General features: G+C 37.2%; 1 protein-coding gene across 1 annotated transcript; it reads right to left on the reverse strand.

Annotated features, from left to right (window-relative positions):
- Window positions 1-4323: 4323 nt before the first annotated feature.
- On the reverse strand, window positions 4324-18150 carry LOC134754032 (transmembrane protein 209). Its single transcript, XM_063690092.1, has 11 exons — window positions 18001-18150; window positions 17792-17920; window positions 16818-16984; window positions 16027-16240; window positions 13473-13576; window positions 12803-12924; window positions 12108-12206; window positions 8923-9040; window positions 7587-7732; window positions 5860-5988; window positions 4324-4610 (listed from the first exon to the last, which is right to left on the reverse strand). Coding segments are annotated over exons 1-11 (1365 nt in total). The 5' UTR covers window positions 18003-18150; the 3' UTR covers window positions 4324-4475.
- Window positions 18151-18206: the final 56 nt, after the last annotated feature.

Consider the following 18206-nt stretch of genomic DNA (forward strand, 5'->3'; position numbering starts at 1 on the left):
CATCAAAATAAAAACAATGATTGTGTATGTGTAATGTGCTCGAATTCATACATTTTTTTTAATTTACCATTTATCTTAGGCGCTTGGTGCGGTGATTTTCTAGTAGAAGGTAGCTCAAGTTTGGAAATGAAAACTAGTTTACAGTACATATGGTGTTCCATTACGACACCCTGTGCTATAATAAGCACATTACGTAACTACGTCGAAAATATAAAGGGCCATATGTACTGTAAAACGTTGTACGATACAAGAGCGAATAGGTAATTCGCAACTCGCACTTGTATCGCGAAAAAACCTAAAAATCAAACCAATTTAAAAGTGCGTGCGCTTCTCCAGAGTTCTTACGCCCAGATCTAAAGTAATCTAATAATACTATATGATATAAAAGGCTAATTTCTAGCTCGTTGAAAATATATAAAATTTACTATTAATGAATCGTCCAGTATTATTGCAGTCCACCACAAAACATCTATCGCGACCCATTTTTATCGTAAGTATGATTTTAAAGCTAAAAACGTGAACATAATAACTGAGAAGTATGGGAATTGACAGAAACACTGCTACCAAACTTGCCATTTATGGCCACATCAAGCGCTGCGATCGTTTCGGCTTCCCCACCACCCGCTTTGCACTGAGCGAATAGACGCACACAGACAAACACGGTAAAGTAGGTACTGATTTTTGTTATGTATGTGTGCGTGCATCTAAACGATACACAGATCTCTATGGAGAAACGCGCAGTTTAAAAATGCTTTTTGTTAACTGTTATACAAGACTCCGTCTAAACTAAAGGCCGTAACACACCGTCGCACCGCACCAAGGTCATTGTGCGACGCATCAATAAGTAAGAGCGAGAAAGCGATATCTCTTTCTCGCTGTTACTTTTGGGTGCATCGCACAATGACCTTGGTGCGGTGCGACGGTGTGTTACGGATATAACTCTGCACCGACTTTTATACAACAAAGTGTGTAAGTCTCAATATAAACGTCATATTTCCATACAAATATGACATGTATGACGCCTTCCCCACACTTTGTTATTACAAATTCCATGCATTAACTTGGGACGACTCTAATAACATAATTTTACAAATAACTAAGCTCGAAAGACACTTACTAATATTATAAATGCAAAAGTAACTGTCTGTTTCCCTTCACGATTAAGTCCCCGGCAAGCTCGGCCGAATTTCACCTTCCCATACAAACAGAGTTTCGTTCTCATTATAAAACTACGTGTTGGATTGTAATGTAACCTTGCACATACAATGACATGAGGTATATCTATGTCTGTAATTAGTTTATATAACTCTACTATATAAAAACAAACGAAATAAAGCAAAAACAAGTTTTGTATGAAAAACTGAAATTCGCTGTAGATATACCTTATCCTATTGTAAGTATAAAGTTTCAGAGCATTCTAGCTACTCGTTTAAAAATGAGAGCGTAACTACGTTTGTATGGACAAAGATAGATATAACTCCGTAATAGATAGATACAGTCTAAGGAAAAAACGTGCCTCGAAAATCAAGAAAATTTGATTCTCGTTCAGAGGGCGCTACTAGTTTTGGCCTACAGTCGAATAGATGGCGTTGACGGTTTCGTTTGTTATTTAACAATTTTAACGCATATCAGTAAAAGAACATGGGTCAAAATCATAAAAATAATTAATGCAAATAAAAAAAAAATCATTTATCTATATTTAAATACATTCTATCGTATTTTTATAAATCTTCATTTTGAGTTTTAAAGTGCGTCGACAGATGGCAGTGAATTTACTGGGGTTACAAAATTTACTATGACAGTACCGCTCTAGTATAAGTTACTCTATGGTATAAAGTTTCAGAGCATTCTAGCTACTCGTTTTAAAATGAGAGCGTAACTACGATTGTATAGAGAACCGAGCTTGCCGGGGACCCTTAAACCGCTTATATTATTTAGATGAAATTTAGTATGGGGGCAATAGGATAGTTTTTATAAATCGCCATCATCATTCCATGCAGACAAAGTCGCGGGCAAAAGCTAATATAATATAAGCGTCGTCAAATCGCAAGCCAAAATATATGGCATCAGGGGCCTATTGGATAATAAAATACAAGCTAATACTGTTAGTGATTTTACATACAAAATCACTGCCAATTATGTATAGAAAATTATGAGAATAGATTTAGCTTTCGGTCTTTAGACAAATGAAATATACATATTTATTTAAATATTTACAGAGTAGCCTGTTTAACTTAATATGGCATTTAATATAAAAAAATACACTCATGGACAAATTTAGGGGAACGCAAAAAAAAAGTTTATTAGCCGGGTCCACACAGAGCGAGCATACGCGCGAGGCAATTTCCTCGCGCACAAAACGGCCAGTGTACACGTGCCTCGGCCGAGGCGGCGCGCGCGAGGCACGTCTAAAAATGTCGATACAACACGCGAGAAAATACGATGGAAAATAATTATGCACTACATCTACATCAAACAGTTTGTCACCGTTCGCTAAATTTCGCGAAGTTTCATAGTGACGTTGATCAGTCCGTCAATAATATCTTAATTTTTTTATAAATGTCCCCAAAGAGGATATAATAGGATAGAGCGGTATTGTCATAGTAAATTTTGTAACCATAGTAAATTCACTGCCATCTATCTGTCGATAGTTTTTTTATGATTTTGACCCATGTTCTTTCACTGATATGCGTAAAAATTGTTAAATAACAAACGTAACCGTCAACGCCATCTATACGACAGTAGGCCAAAGCTAGTAGCGCCCTCTGATCGAGAGCCAAAAATTCTTGATTTTCGAGGCACGTTTTTTCCTTAGACTGTATCCATCTATTACGGAGTTATATCTATCTTTGGTATATATATATATATATATATATATATATATATGTATAAATTACATAACTCCGTAATAGATGGATACAGTCTAAGGCAAAAACGTGCCTCGAAAATCACGAAAATTTGATTCTCGATCAGAGGGCGCCAATACCGTTGGCCTACTCTCGTATAGAGGGCGTTGAAGGTTTCTTTTGTTATTTAACAATTTTAACGCATATCAGTAAAAGAACATGAGTCAAAATTATATAAAATAATTAATGCAAATAAAAAAAAACATATATCCATCTTTAAATACATTTTATCGTATTTTTATAAATCTTCATTTTTAGTTTTAAAGTGTGTCGATAGATGGCAGTGAATTTACAGTGGTTACAAAATTTACTATGACAGTACCGCTCTATCTTATTATATCCTCTTCGAAGTTACTCCATGGTTAACTGAAAAGGCTAGTGCTGCGCTCTGGTGGAGTGGAGTGGCTACAGAACATTGCAGTAACATCCCCTATTCCCTTTGGTTTCCTTGTAAGTAGGTGCACCTGCCTAGGATATGATCCACAGCATGTTGAGGCCGGCGGGGCCGAGATGCACGCGGTGCAGCGCGGGCGGCGTGCGTCGCGCGCAAGCAGCTATGAGCAGAAGTATCGTGTGCAGGAGGTTGTTGCGTCCGCGGCACACCTGCAAAATGAGACCCCTTATTAACCTTTTGGACGGCAATGACGGATATATCAGCACCGCAGGTCCAACGCCAAAGACGGATTAATCGGTCAAAGACCACAGAGCAACATAGACGTGCATGTGCATAAAGTTCAATTTCAGTTTGACATTTCGGTGACGTGGCGTCCGAGCGACAGATTTTGTGTTTGACATGGCGTCGGAAAGGTTAAAGGCCGTTCCATCGGTTTTCCGCTATCACTGTCACATTTCGCAAGAAAGAACGGGAAAGACCATGCGCGCCAAGTGTCAATTTTGATCGAATTTTGTCGATTTTTATTTATTTTAAAAACGTTGCCTTACAATATCGAAATTTGAAAGCGGTCAAATTACTATTTAAGTTAAGATTGTTTTTTCTTCTTTTTGTTTATAGTGTCACATAATAAATAACCAAGTAAAGTTGGATTAAAAGTCCTAGTTAGAGTCCTGGGAATTAATTGTATCGAGCAAAGATAGATATAACTCCGTAATAGATGTTTACAGTCTAAGGAAAAAACGTGCCTCGAAAATCAAGAAAATTTGATTCTCATTCAGAAGGCGCCACTAGTTTTGGCCCACTGTCGTATAGATGGCGTTGACTGTTTCGTTTCTTATTTAACAATTTTAGCGCATATCAGTGAAAGAACATGGGTCAAAATCATAAAAATAATTAATGCAAATAAAAAAAAAACATTTTTCCATATTTAAATACATTTTATCGTATTTTTATAAATCTTCATTTTTAGTTTTAAAGTGTGTCGATAGATGGCAGTGAATTTACAGTGGTTACAAAATTTACTATGACAGTACCGCTCTATCTTATTATATCCTCTTCGAAGTTACTCTATGGTTAACTGAAAAGGCTAGTGCTGCGCTCTGGTGGAGTGGCTACAGAACATTGCAGTAACATCCCCTATTCCCTTTGGTTTCCTTGTAAGTAGGTGCACCTGCCTAGGATATGATCCACAGCATGTTGAGGCCGGCGGGGCCGAGATGCACGCGGTGCAGCGCGGGCGGCGTGCGTCGCGCGCAAGCAGCTATGAGCAGAAGTATCGTGTGCAGGAGGTTGTTGCGTCCGCGGCACACCTGCAAAATGAGACCCCTTATTAACCTTTTGGACGGCAATGACGGATATATCAGCACCGCAGGTCCAACGCCAAAGACGGATTAATCGGTCAAAGACCACAGAGCAACATAGACGTGCATGTGCATAAAGTTCAATTTCAGTTTGACATTTCGGTGACGTGGCGTCCGAGCGACAGATTTTGTGTTTGACATGGCGTCGGAAAGGTTAAAGGCCGTTCCATCGGTTTTCCGCTATCACTGTCACATTTCGCAAGAAAGAACGGGAAAGACCATGCGCGCCAAGTGTCAATTTTGATCGAATTTTGTCGATTTTTATTTATTTTAAAAACGTTGCCTTACAATATCGAAATTTGAAAGCGGTCAAATTACTATTTAAGTTAAGATTGTTTTTTCTTCTTTTTGTTTATAGTGTCACATAATAAATAACCAAGTAAAGTTGGATTAAAAGTCCTAGTTAGAGTCCTGGGAATTAATTGTATCGAGCAAAGATAGATATAACTCCGTAATAGATGTTTACAGTCTAAGGAAAAAACGTGCCTCGAAAATCAAGAAAATTTGATTCTCATTCAGAAGGCGCCACTAGTTTTGGCCCACTGTCGTATAGATGGCGTTGACTGTTTCGTTTCTTATTTAACAATTTTAGCGCATATCAGTGAAAGAACATGGGTCAAAATCATAAAAATAATTAATGCAAATAAAAAAAAAAACATTTTTCCATATTTAAATACATTTTATCGTATTTTTATAAATATTTATTTTTAGTTTTAAAGTGTGTCGACAGATGGCAGTGAATTTACTGGGGTTACAAAATTTACTATGACAGTACCGCTCTAGTATAAGTTACTCTATGGTATCGAGCGAAGTGTCTATGGATGGTATAGAAAGGATCGCAATCTCTTATGGCAGAATTGTTGTAAAAGTGACCGCGTTAAGCTTTAAATAATAGTTCCTAATCTCTCCGGTGGCGCTAGTTAGGCTCTGGGACATGAGTATAACATGAACCATATAAGGCAACAAATAACCCGACCAAATTACGTAGGTTGTTTTTGGTAGTATTTCGGTGTATGGTGGCGCCGCCTAATTACTGTTTTTTGATGGACACTTTTCATACATAGAGATTTGGCTCCTTTATACAGTCTCCATGGAAGTGTTGTAATTCGTGTCATCACGTTGTGACACATAAATCCTATATGGGAGTGTCTAACCATAGTGTAACCTGTTTAATATTAGTCTGAAAGCTAGTACTCACTTCAATAGTATCATCTTCCAACGCCAGTACGTAGTGCGGCGGACGACTGGTCACTTTATGTATAGACAACGCACTGGCGCCGCGCGGCGGGGGTGAAGGCGCGCTTGATACGTGGCCCTCCGTGAACGCCTACAAAAATATCATAAATTATTAGTTAATGTCGCAAACAGAGAAAATACTCGTTGTAAGTAACAACGACGAAATAGTTATTTGTGCAACAAGAGAGGAAAGCTGGTTTTTCTTGCGAGTGTTTTTTTTTGAGTTCCGAAAAAAGCGAAATATTCTAAGTTAGAATCTTGAGCGTAGCGAGGGACTCAAAAACACGAGATGTAAAATAACTGCTCTCGTGTTGCACACATAATTTTTCACCTCAGTAGTGAAAACATATTAAAGGTTAAAATGCATTTCGAATTTCACAGAATAATACAGAGAAAAAAAAAGAATGTAATAAAAGTATGAAGTGGCAGTTCATGGCCTTCACTAAATTAAAAAGCTACTTTGTTTCACTCCCTGGAGTGACGAAAGTAGGCTTGTACGAACTGCTGAGGTGAAAAAAAAAATAACAAGTTCAATAAAACATTTCCATTCCATTTCAAAAACATTTGAATAAACTTCCTATCAGCAAACAGGTAAAAACTAGCAAAGATAGAAGATAATGTGTTGAGACCATGCGCTTGAAACGCCAGAGGTAATTTCAAGCTTAACCCCTTATCAGTACAGTGATGTTCTATCAACGACATTACTAGTGGAAATTTCTGTGATTTAGGGTAGTTAAATAAATAAAGAAAAATTATAGGACATTCTTACACAGACAGTCCCACGGTAAGCCCAAGGAGGCTTGAGAAAACGATATATATAATATATAAATACTTAAATACATAGAAAACACCCATGACTCAGAAACAAATATCTCTGCTCATCACACAAATAAATGCCCTTACCGGGATTCGAAGCCAGGACCATCGGCTTCACAGGCAGGGTCTTACCCACTAGGCCAGACTGGTCGTCTAAAGTTGCGGTACTATGCGTACGTTTAGGTCGTTTTAGGGGGCCTATGTCTGTCCCAACTGCCCTGCCCTGCAAAGTACTGTGCTGAGTCGCCTGCGTCTCAGCATACGCTTAGCCTAAGTGCAGGACTATCTCCACGTCGGTGGGCTTGCTGTCTTCGTGGTCACTGCCTCCGCCGTTCCGTTTGTAGTTGATGTAGCTACCGGGGCCGTAGTTAGAGGTGTGGAGGCGCCGGGGCAACAAAGGAATGGAGGCCTCCTGGCCCCAAATTATTTTTCCCAAGTTGTGGGGGCAGTTGTTGTTCATCCATTAATTACATCACACGAATTTTGAGGTTTTTTTTACCCCCCCTTGTGGTCACATTTGGCAAACCCCCTGGTGTGACGTCATATTTTTTCAATGAAATTTATATTATTTTTGACCAAAGAAATATTAGTAATTTTATAACCAAAAACAGATTAGAAAAGAAAATTAAACGATTAAAAACGATTATCATTCCAAAAACTTGTTATTTAACTGTACAGCGAATAAAATAATTTGAATAAGTTAAAGTGACGTCACAAAATTTGTGACTCTCCTCCCCCTTGTCACAACATGTCACATTCTCTTGATCCCCTCCCCCCTAAACGTGTGATGTAATTAATGGATGACCCCTTGCCCCGGTTGCCTTCCCCTAAATCCGGCCCTGGTAGCTAACTAGCTACATACTAGTGATGTACCTTACGGCCGACGTCAGGTAGTTGTCCGTCGAGGTAGGTGGCCAGTAAGTGTAGGACTATCTCGGCGTCGGTGGGCTTGCTGTTGTCATAGTCGCTGCCGCCGCCGTTCCATTTGTAGTTGCTGAGACAGCCGCCAACAGCCAGTTCTGTAAGGAGTAAGTATAGGTACTGTCCGCGCGCCAATTCCGTGCATTCGGAGGTCGAGGAAGTGGGAGGGTGTGCGCTGCGCCCGTACGTACAAAATGACACCACACTGTCATGTCGCCCAACATTCCTAACATTCCTCAGCCGTGCACGGAATTCGCGCGCGAACAGTATGTTGACTGTATATAAAATAAATTATTTCACACCATGCATGAATTAAAGCAACAGAACATTAATAGTAGACTGCAGTTATTTTTATTTATCGACACAATTTCTATTTTATAAATCGTATAGAACTATAAAGAGTAGATAACTTGAACTTGACGTCATTTGCTAGTGTTTCATATTATAAATTCCATAGTGACAAATCGTTTTGACGGTTCGAAAAAAGAAACTGATTTGACTTTAGTCGGAGGAAGGTAAGAAGTAAATTTTGACAGTTAATAATTGACCCTTATATATAATGACACTAAAGGTATCAGTTAAACTGCAGGTCTTAGCTTCGTAAATTTACATCTTTACTTAAACTGACTATATAGACACTATAGTAATACTCGTAAATAAAGAAAACGAAGGTTGATGCAAACAGATTGCGATGCATGTGCACTTTAAACTATTTATTTTTCGAACACCATTTCTATTGAATAAAATCGGAAAAAGCTGCCAACAACCGTTAAAACTGAATAAAAAAAAACTAGTTACCCCTCTCAACCCCCTAAACTTCCCCCTAAAATAAGAAGTAAGCGGTTTTGACTTATTTACAATATTAGTGGTGGTAATTGCTATAACTATTTCAAATTTTAGGTATCTACGTCAAACGGTCTCTGAGAAAAACGCATTAAACTGATTTGCAAGACCGAAGTGATCCAATAATTAATAGATAAAGCTTTTTACTCGGTAGCTATAATATTCTAAATGCCTGTGACATATTGTTTATATATTATAATTTAATGATGTCTAATAATTTAATTGGATAAGTCTAATGTAATCCTATTTCTACATGAATAACGACATATTTATAATTTTATGTAAATTGTGCTAAACAGAAAATGTTAAATGACGTGTAACGCTTGTTATCAATAAACGATTGATTGATTGATTGAATAACTGGTATCAAGGTAGATGACTAAGGAAAAGTAGTACAATGATTGTATGAAGATGTCACACAGTGCGTTTCAGTGTGACGTGTTACCTTTGATCCTTTGCACAAGATACTTCTGGTCCGGGAAGGCTTCGAGGAAAGGCAGCACGGCGGCCAAAGACCCGCAGCCCACGGTCTTTGCGCTCTGTCGTAAACGCTCCACGGATACCTGATACAATACAATAATTATAAACTGAAATAGATATCATATATTAAAGAAAAAGTGACGAAGCTCTCCAGTGGTGAAGGCTGGATTCGAACCGGCGTCATTAGCTATCGCGGCTAACGCAATGAACCCCTAGGCCAGTAGGCCACCCCGGGCCCCGCCACGGCGGAACCGGTCCCAATTTCCCGACTATACGCCATCTTACTAAGGCTAGGTGTCTTTGACCAACTTTAAGGGCGAGCAGTACGCGAACAGTACGGTACGGAATTACGATATAGCGAGAGAGATTGGGTGCTGCCATCTATACACCCCAATAATACACACTGATTTGCTAGTGTATGTTCCCAAAGTTGTGACAATAGTAGGGTTTTTGACTACTAGTCAAATCAGATTCTTTTTTCAAACTGTCAAAACGATTTTGCTACTATGGTATTTATATGAAACACTAGCATGTGACGTCACAATCAAATTACCTACTCTTTATTGTTTTATACTGGTTTTAAAATAGAAATTGTGTCTGAAAACAACTGCTGTTTACGTTTCTCTATTAATCTTCTGGTGCTTTATTTCATGCATGGTGTAAAATAATTTATTTTAAATACGGTCAAATAACCTATTATTATAGTTTAGCAAGGGTCTCTTTATCACTGGAACATAAATATAGAATATTGTTCTTTTTCTGAAATTCAAAAATCTGATATTGTTAATTGTTTCCGTTCTCCTATATTACTGGACCGTAAAATGTCTAGATCTTACTTTAGACATTTTACAAACCCCCATTTAAGCCGTTTTTAGCTTTCCGTACCCAAAGGGTAAAAACGGGACGCTATTACTAACACTCCACTGTCCGTATGTCTGTCTGTCACCAGGCAGTATCTCATGAACCGTGATAGCTAGGCAGTTGAAATTTTCACAAATACTGTTGCCGCTATAACAACAAATAAGTACTAAAAATTAAATTTATACGGAACCCTCGGTGGGTGAGTCCGACTCGCACTAGTCCGGTTTTTTAAAGTATTTTTCACCCTTGTGAACTGGCGAGAGGGGAGGGAGAACTTGGCCCTACCCACTAAATCGACTCCGGCGTTTCACCCTCTTTGCCGTTTGCGAGAGCGCCATGGGATCGAGTACACTTCACTCCACCATGGAGTACTGTAAAGGTTTGTAACCTTTACAGCCTTTTTATTAGTAACTGGCTACAGCCACGTTTTGAATTTAGAATCGTATCGCCCTGTCAAATGGAACGAGGGTGCGTGTTCGCCATTCCTTGGGAGCAGAGATGGGCATTAATCGATTAACCTTTTAGTTAACTAATCAATCGATTAAAAATATCAATCGTCATTTTTTAATCGCGATTAATTTAGTTGCGATTAAATTAGTTGTGAGAATGTTCGACTAACAACTAAATTAGTTTTAGTTTCAATCGACTAAATTTCACGATTAAATCTATATTAAAACTACGTAGTCGCCCGTTTTTGCATTTTTTATCTTGCAATATGTAACTACAAGTACGTATGTATGTAACATACGGAGGTACTCGTATGTTGTAACTATGTTAGTTTGGGTAGAATTTTGCGACTAATTTTGAAGCAGATATCTCCATCCGATTGAGCTAAAATTATGTATACACGTTTAATTTGAAATGCTTGAATGACAATGCAAATAATGCCATAATATTATTATAACGATATATTGGTAATAACGACAAATAGCGAAAAACTGCATTGTTTACAAATCGCAAACAATAAAGTAGGTTGGTGCATTATTAATACTTTGAATTATACGATACTGAGTAAATCTTAGACATAGAAACTATCAATATTTTGCTGTCTCTGACAATAGTAAAACTCTTTTTAGTGTCACGCGGTGACAAAACAATGGGATAATCCTACTTACCTGGCCTGGAAGTTGTTTGTTGCATTTTGGTGCAAGTGCCGACGCATCTTCTAAAAATAACACGTTCTATTGAATGACACATCTGCATGTTGTTTATTATCTACGCGGTCTATTTTGTTTTCAACGTGTGGTCATTAAAAATATTTAAACCTCTTTGTAAAGAACTCTCAGCGGTAACTATGGTACATTTTCCTTGCGTCATTCTACATTCAAATATATCAATCAACATACATATTTTATTTATTACCGCTATTGCCAATATATAGGACCGGTAGCGAATTGGTCGATCAGCCGCTTGTTTCATATACAAAGTTTGATTTATTATAACTGTGTTTTTTAATGTTTTATCTTATCACATATGAACATGTTATTGTATAAACAACGTTGATTTGTTGATAATTTTTGCTTTTAATTATTATTTTTACGATTGCAAGACTAACCTCATATAGTTTAACTAAATACATATCATGGTTGCTTTTATATTTAATATACAAAGTTTGATTTATATAATTGTGTTTTTTTAAGTGTTATTTTACTAATGCACAAAGTACCCAGTTCTTATTTACCCTTAGATAAGAGAAATTTAATCCAATTTCAGAGAGATGCACTACTTTAGTAGTAAAATAATAGTGAGAACAGATCTCACTCCTTAGAAACGGTCAAAATATCGTAAGTAATAATACATGACTATTTTATTTTTAAACATCCGTTAAGATGTCCTAATCAGTCTGTCAACATAGCCATACCGAGGTATTCTATTCAATTTGCTTCTAACATTAGTCGCGAGAAAATAGTCTAACTAATTAGTCGATTACAAAATTTAGTTGTCCGAAATCAATCGGCAACTAATTTAGTTGCAACTAAATTAGTTGCACTCTGTACAACTAAGATTGATCAATCGTCGTTTTCAATCGTCAGTCGCAATTAATTCTTGTAATCTTAATCGTTAATCGTTAGTCGATTACATTTTGCCCATCTCTGCTTGGGAGGCAGCCATCTCGGCTAGTCATGTTTAAAAAAACTAGAAAAATTGAATAATAAAGATAAGAAGAGATCTATAACAGCAGTGCTGAAATAATTTATTTCCATTCCATGTCCTCCCTCTAGGCGTAACCCCTTTACAGTACACTCCACCATGGTGCAGTAAACTTGTTATTCGAAATTGAATACTTACATGTCCCAATTTAACATCATGCAGCCCGATCCTGGCGAGCGCCTCGTCCACAGCCGCCATCTCTCTCACCAAGCGCTCCAAAATTGTTACATGTAGCCACTGTACATAAACAAAGATTAATATAAATTGACGAATAAACTTTTTATTATCACTCGTTACCATGTTTACGGTCTCCTGGGTCACTCATGACTCATGACATAAAAACCTAAGTTTTAGCAAAGATAATAATATATATGATATGGGATTTCTGTCATAGTATATTTTGCAGTCACAGTAAATTTACTGGCGCTTATCGACACACGATTAAAAGTAAAAATAAAAATAGCAAAAACTGTATGTATATATACGGATAAACGATTTTTTAATTTGTATTTATTATTTTTATATGATTTTGACCCATGTTCTTTCACTGATACGAGTTAAAATTGTTAAATAACAAACGAAACCGTCAACAAAACAATCTAGCCGAGATTAGGCCAAAGGTTGGCATTGGTTGTAGCGCCATCTGTCCGAGAATCAAATTTTCTTGGATTCCGAGGCACGTTTTTTCCTTAGACTGTATTCATCTTATACCGAGTTACATAGGTCTTTGGTGTACACAGATTTCCGAGCACAACGCTATTTGACTAGTCCTAATACATCTTATGCATCAAGTATTTACCTAGGCAGGATAGATTATAACATAAGGAACTGACCAGTCTCAAGTTGAGGTTCCAGTCGGTGAGCCTCTGCGGGTCGAGTTGAAGGCGCCACCACACTTGAGGGGCCCCGCTTAGTCCGCTGCGATCGTTCGAGCCGGAATCTTCTAGTTTGCTTTCTGCAAAAAAATATAGAAAAAAATTTTTTCACGTCACTGTTTGGCTCTCTTCTGATTTGGTGTTTCAGTCAAAATGGCCGACTGGAGAATTTAGCATTTTTATTTTATTGAAAATATTAATAATCCTAATATTTATACTGAAATTGGGCTATGTTTTAGAGTCACATTAACATTTATCTTTCTTTGAAACCATTCTTTGTTGCTGTCATCATGCCTATTGCCAGAGGAGCTCCGCAGCTTTTAGGGTTCCGTACCCAAAGTGTAAAAAACTGGACCCTATTACTAAGACTCCACTGTCCGTCTGTCTGCCACCAGGCTGTATCTCATGAACCGTGATAGCTAGACAGTTGAAATTTTCACAGATGATGTATTTCTGTTGCCGCATAACAACAAATACTAATAAGTACGGTACCCTAGGTGGGCGAGTCCGACTCGCACTTGTCCGGTTTTTAATATCGTCCTCGTATCAAATTGGTGGTCTGTGATCCGGTTGTTGTAAACAAACCATTTAAGCTAGGACGCCGGCCATGTCAAAAAAATGTATTCACCTATATCCAGGGTGGCAAGTTGATAGTGTGGCGGGGGCATAGGCGTGGGGCTGCTGGTACTGATGTTTAGGGACGACTCAAGAATGCTCCGCTCTTCATATTGTCTGTGAACAACACATCGGCTTATGAGTCCCCGGTAAGCTCGGCCGAATTGCACCTTCCCATACAAACGTACTTCCGCTCTCATTTTAAAACTACGCGTTGGATTGTAATGAAACTTTGCACGTACTATGACATGAGGTATATCTAGGTCTGCAATTAGTTTATATAGCTCCAGTTTATAAAATAAACAAAATAGAGCAAAAACAAGTTTTGCATGAAAACTTAAATTCGCTGTATTTTTTTACTATGGTATCTGAAGCTACATAAACTAATTACAGACATAGATATACCTTATCCTATTGTAAGTACAAAGTTTCAGAGCAATCTAGCTAGTCGTTTTAAAATGAGAGCGTAACTACGTTTGTAAGGAAAAGTGAGCTTGCCGGGGACCCTTATCTGTTAATTTATAATAATCCTAGACCCTAAAATCAACAGCAGAAATAGCTAAGCCAGCCAGGTATCCAAATAGTATTTTGTGCAACAGGCACATAATAAGGGTTCTTAAAATTCAAGGGCCGACAATTTCAAGACCTAATTATGTACCGTTGCACACAATATTTTTTCTAAGTCAGCAGCAAACACCTAAAATTATAAATAGTACCAAAGTTAATAATTGTTTGTAGATCTTTGCCTAGAAGTCAGAATTAAAAAAAAACAACAGTTTCATAATATTGTATGAATATTCCTAAAAACACTGCTGTTAGGATCCTAAGAACACTGAGATTTCAATCTCACTGGCAGTCATTTACGCTACAAATAAGTGCTGGAGTACAAAAAGGATCTTAAAATAATTTTGCTAAGTATAACAATGGTTAGATCGGTTTGAACACCTCGCCCATTTTGTTTTTTCGGCTCTTGGTCATCAATGAACACAGAGCACTATATTATTATAGTTGGTCAAACCAAATTGTCAGTAAATAAGAACAAAAAAATACTTCGGGTAATTACTTCGAACGCACTTCGTCAGCAGCGAAGCATTTTTGTGTTCCTTCCCTCTATAACCGAAGACACTACTTAGATGTAATGTTCTTGTTTAAAATTCTTAAAGGTGTGATAAAATGTCCGAATCTCTTAGAATTAGTCACTTTCAGTTGTCCGCACCAACCCCTACGTTCTAGACCTCTATTTCATATCAGCTTTGCCCGCAAGAATTACGCTCGGCACACATTTTTCAGACGAGTCCCAAATTATTATAATAAGCACCTACATGACATTGATCCTTTTCACACTTCCCTGTCTAGTCTTAGAATGAAACTTAGACATAAGTTGTTTTAATATGTCAAGTATAAATATAAATAAGTAAATGTATAAATGTAACTTTCCGGCTTTCCGGTAGGACAACCGTAGGCTCATGTTTTTCTTTTATCTCCTTTTTATCTCTGCTGTTTAGTGTGTATGTTAACATTATGTACTTACTAATGAACCTCCAGGTCTGTTTTCTTAAGTATGTTAAGTACATTTGTACTTCAAACCCATTTGTATATGTGACTGTTTGTGTTCTAAATAAAAAAAAAAAAAAAAAAAAAAAAAAAAAAAAAAAACAATACTCATCCTTTTTTTTGGTTGCTAGTACTAGTGTAAGACAAAGATAGTATGATTCTCTCTATGTATGAAATGAGACAGTTCTGACAAACTATATCACCTTCACTACACTATAGAAAGCAAAGTAGGACTTGAAATGAACACTAATAAAACAAAAGTAATGACTAACAGTTATAAAAAGCCTATAATCATTGGTGACGAGACAATAGAGTACGTAAATAACTATATATACTTATGTAAACAGATCTCATTCTCAAAAACCAGCAACGATGAAGAGGTCAACAGAAGATCAGCTATAACCTGGAAGAAGTACTGGTCTCTGAAAGAAGTTCTGAAGGGAGACTACAGCATGACATTAAAAAAAGTGGTGAGTGACACTTGTCTCCTGCCATGTCTAGTCTACGGCTCACAAACATGGGTATACACCAACAAAGTGAAGGAGAAAATAAGAACTACGCAGAGAGCTATGGAGAGAAGTATGACGGGGCTGCGGAAAATATACAAAATAAGACACGCAAGAATTAGAGAAAAAACCAAGGTAACCAACGCTCTTACCCATGCTCTCAAACTTAAATGGAACTGGGCTGGCCATGTAGCCCGCATGACAGACAAAAGATGGACCATACAAACCACAAAATGAAAGGGACCACACGGAAAACGCCCCACAGGCAGGCCGAAGAAACGCTGGTCTGAAGACATTACCCAAATAGCCGGAAAACACTGGATGGAGGCAGGAGAAGATAGAGAAAGTTGGAAAAAACTGGAGGAGGCCTTCACCCAGAGAAGGATCAATAAAGACAAATAAAACAACTTGCTCAAAAATACAAAAAATAAACAATAAGAAAGAATATGTAAGCAAAGGCTTTAATAATAATAATAACACTATAGAACATCACTATACGACACTCACTTTAGGTAATGATCCAGCTCCGTGTAATCTGAGATGAAGCAGTCGGGCGTGGTGTCGGCGCGCGGCGGGTCGGGCGGCGACGCCGACACGGAGCGGCTGCCGGCGTCGGCGTTGCGTCGCCAGCGTGGCGACAGCGACGCCGACAATGACGACACGTCCGGCGATATGGAGTGGGACGATAGCGATTGCTGCTCGATTATGCGGAACGATGTGTCTGTTGAAATAAAGGAGCGTACAATAATTACGTGAGGGGATCAGCAGGGGGGTCAAGCCATCAAGCAGTCTCACGAGGGGTTTTCGGCAAATATAACGTAATATTTTTCTGGGCAAAAAATAATATTGAGAATATCAGATAGTAAAACATGGTTCTGGGCTAAAATATTCCGAAATCTGACATAATTCTTCTATATTATATTAAGATGTCCAGTTATTTAGTGATGATAAATAGAAAATGTGGTCCCTGATTATTAATTGCTTGAAATATTATTACTCGGTGTAATTTTAATTCTATTCAGATTCAGAATGACTTGAGTCAATGCCAGGTGTTTGTTTACAATTGCAACAAGAATAAATCAAAGAGGCTTGCAAATAGATAATGAAAGAAGCAATGCTCTTAATTACACTCATATTTGTTATTACGATTCAGAAGTTGATTGCAATGATTGCTATCAATATCAATAACAATTGAGTCAATTCAATACCCAATGGACCACTAGCATGAGTATGAAAACCGGCCTACGCTAATAATGGTTTGATAATTATATTTACTATGATAGATTTTGTGATCATACCTGCATCACCCACTCCCAACAAGTCTCGCTGCTTCGGTGTGATGGCTAGCGGTGGGCTCCGCTTGAACAGCTGATAGCAATGCTGGATCAAACTTATACCCAGCACTATGGCCAAGGCATACTCCACATAGTGAAACGTCGAAGTGTAGTTAGGGCATTTGCATGATCTGTTAAGTCCGACACATAAGTTAGTTTATCTATACATCCATATCATAAATAAAATAAAAAGAGCCTTTATTACTAGTTTTTTACATTAATACTCTAAAATATACCTTATTTTTCTTATATATATTATTATTTACTATTTTCTAGTTTCCATCGACAACTTCAGCTTGTCCTTCGACATAGGCCTCTTCCATCCATATCATAACCTCCCTATAATATATTCAGAAACAATAAGCTAAACTCAATGTTTATTCTGTAAATAGGCTTAAGCTAGCTCTTTTACATGACATTTAATTAGATTGTAAGTATAAAATTACTTTGTTTTGTTGAAGCTTATGATATTGATGTAAAATCGACATATCGGACATAAAACTGGAACTTGGTACTCATTGCTGATCATTTTATCAATATTGAGCCATGTTGAGTGTTTTAGTTTTAGTAAACTAACTTTAGTATTCAAGCTGAGCAGCATTTGTGTCAAAGAATTAGGTTTTTCAGATACCTATATAAAAACGGCAAATGTGTTATTTTAAACAGGAGTAATTATAAAAAGCTTGCTTTGTGACAATTTGAGGTCAGATGGATTAGGTTAATCGTTTTAAGAGTAGATTCAATAATTGATTAAGCTAAAATAGCATCCAACACCCAACAATAACTAAATGGCGCCAAAAGGTACATATGTCATACAGTTTCTTACATAACTAGCACGTAGACGAAATTTTTAATTGAGTTATGAAGAATAATACCACGCTGATGCAATAAAATCATGTGAATTAAAAAAAAGGTTAGATTTCAGAATATATACTTACAAATCGTAAACGAAGATAATGAAGAGGAAGCCATTTATCATGCTCCACTTTAAAGAATAAGAGCGCTTCTTGTTCTCATACTGCAGATCTATGGTGCGTTGCAACAAACTCGAATTTAAGCTAGCGTTCCTACAAAAATATTAGCAAAATTAAATAACATTATAACAACATAACCTCAACTTAAATTTTACAAACGTCTATTTACTTACATGGTGATATAATGGAGTATTCAAATGTTGTAATTTTTGGTTTGATTACTGTTCTAAACTGATTAGTTTACTACTGTTTTAAAATAATGTTAAATATAAATAATTCATTATAAAATATCTAAACACGAAACCGGCGACAGCGACAGACAATTTAATTTATTGAAGTGAGAAGTGATTGAAGTGAAGAAGTGAAGCCTCTTCAAACC

Source organism: Cydia strobilella, chromosome Z (genome assembly GCF_947568885.1).
Source record: "Cydia strobilella chromosome Z, ilCydStro3.1, whole genome shotgun sequence".
Taxonomy (NCBI): Eukaryota; Metazoa; Arthropoda; class Insecta; order Lepidoptera; family Tortricidae; genus Cydia; species Cydia strobilella.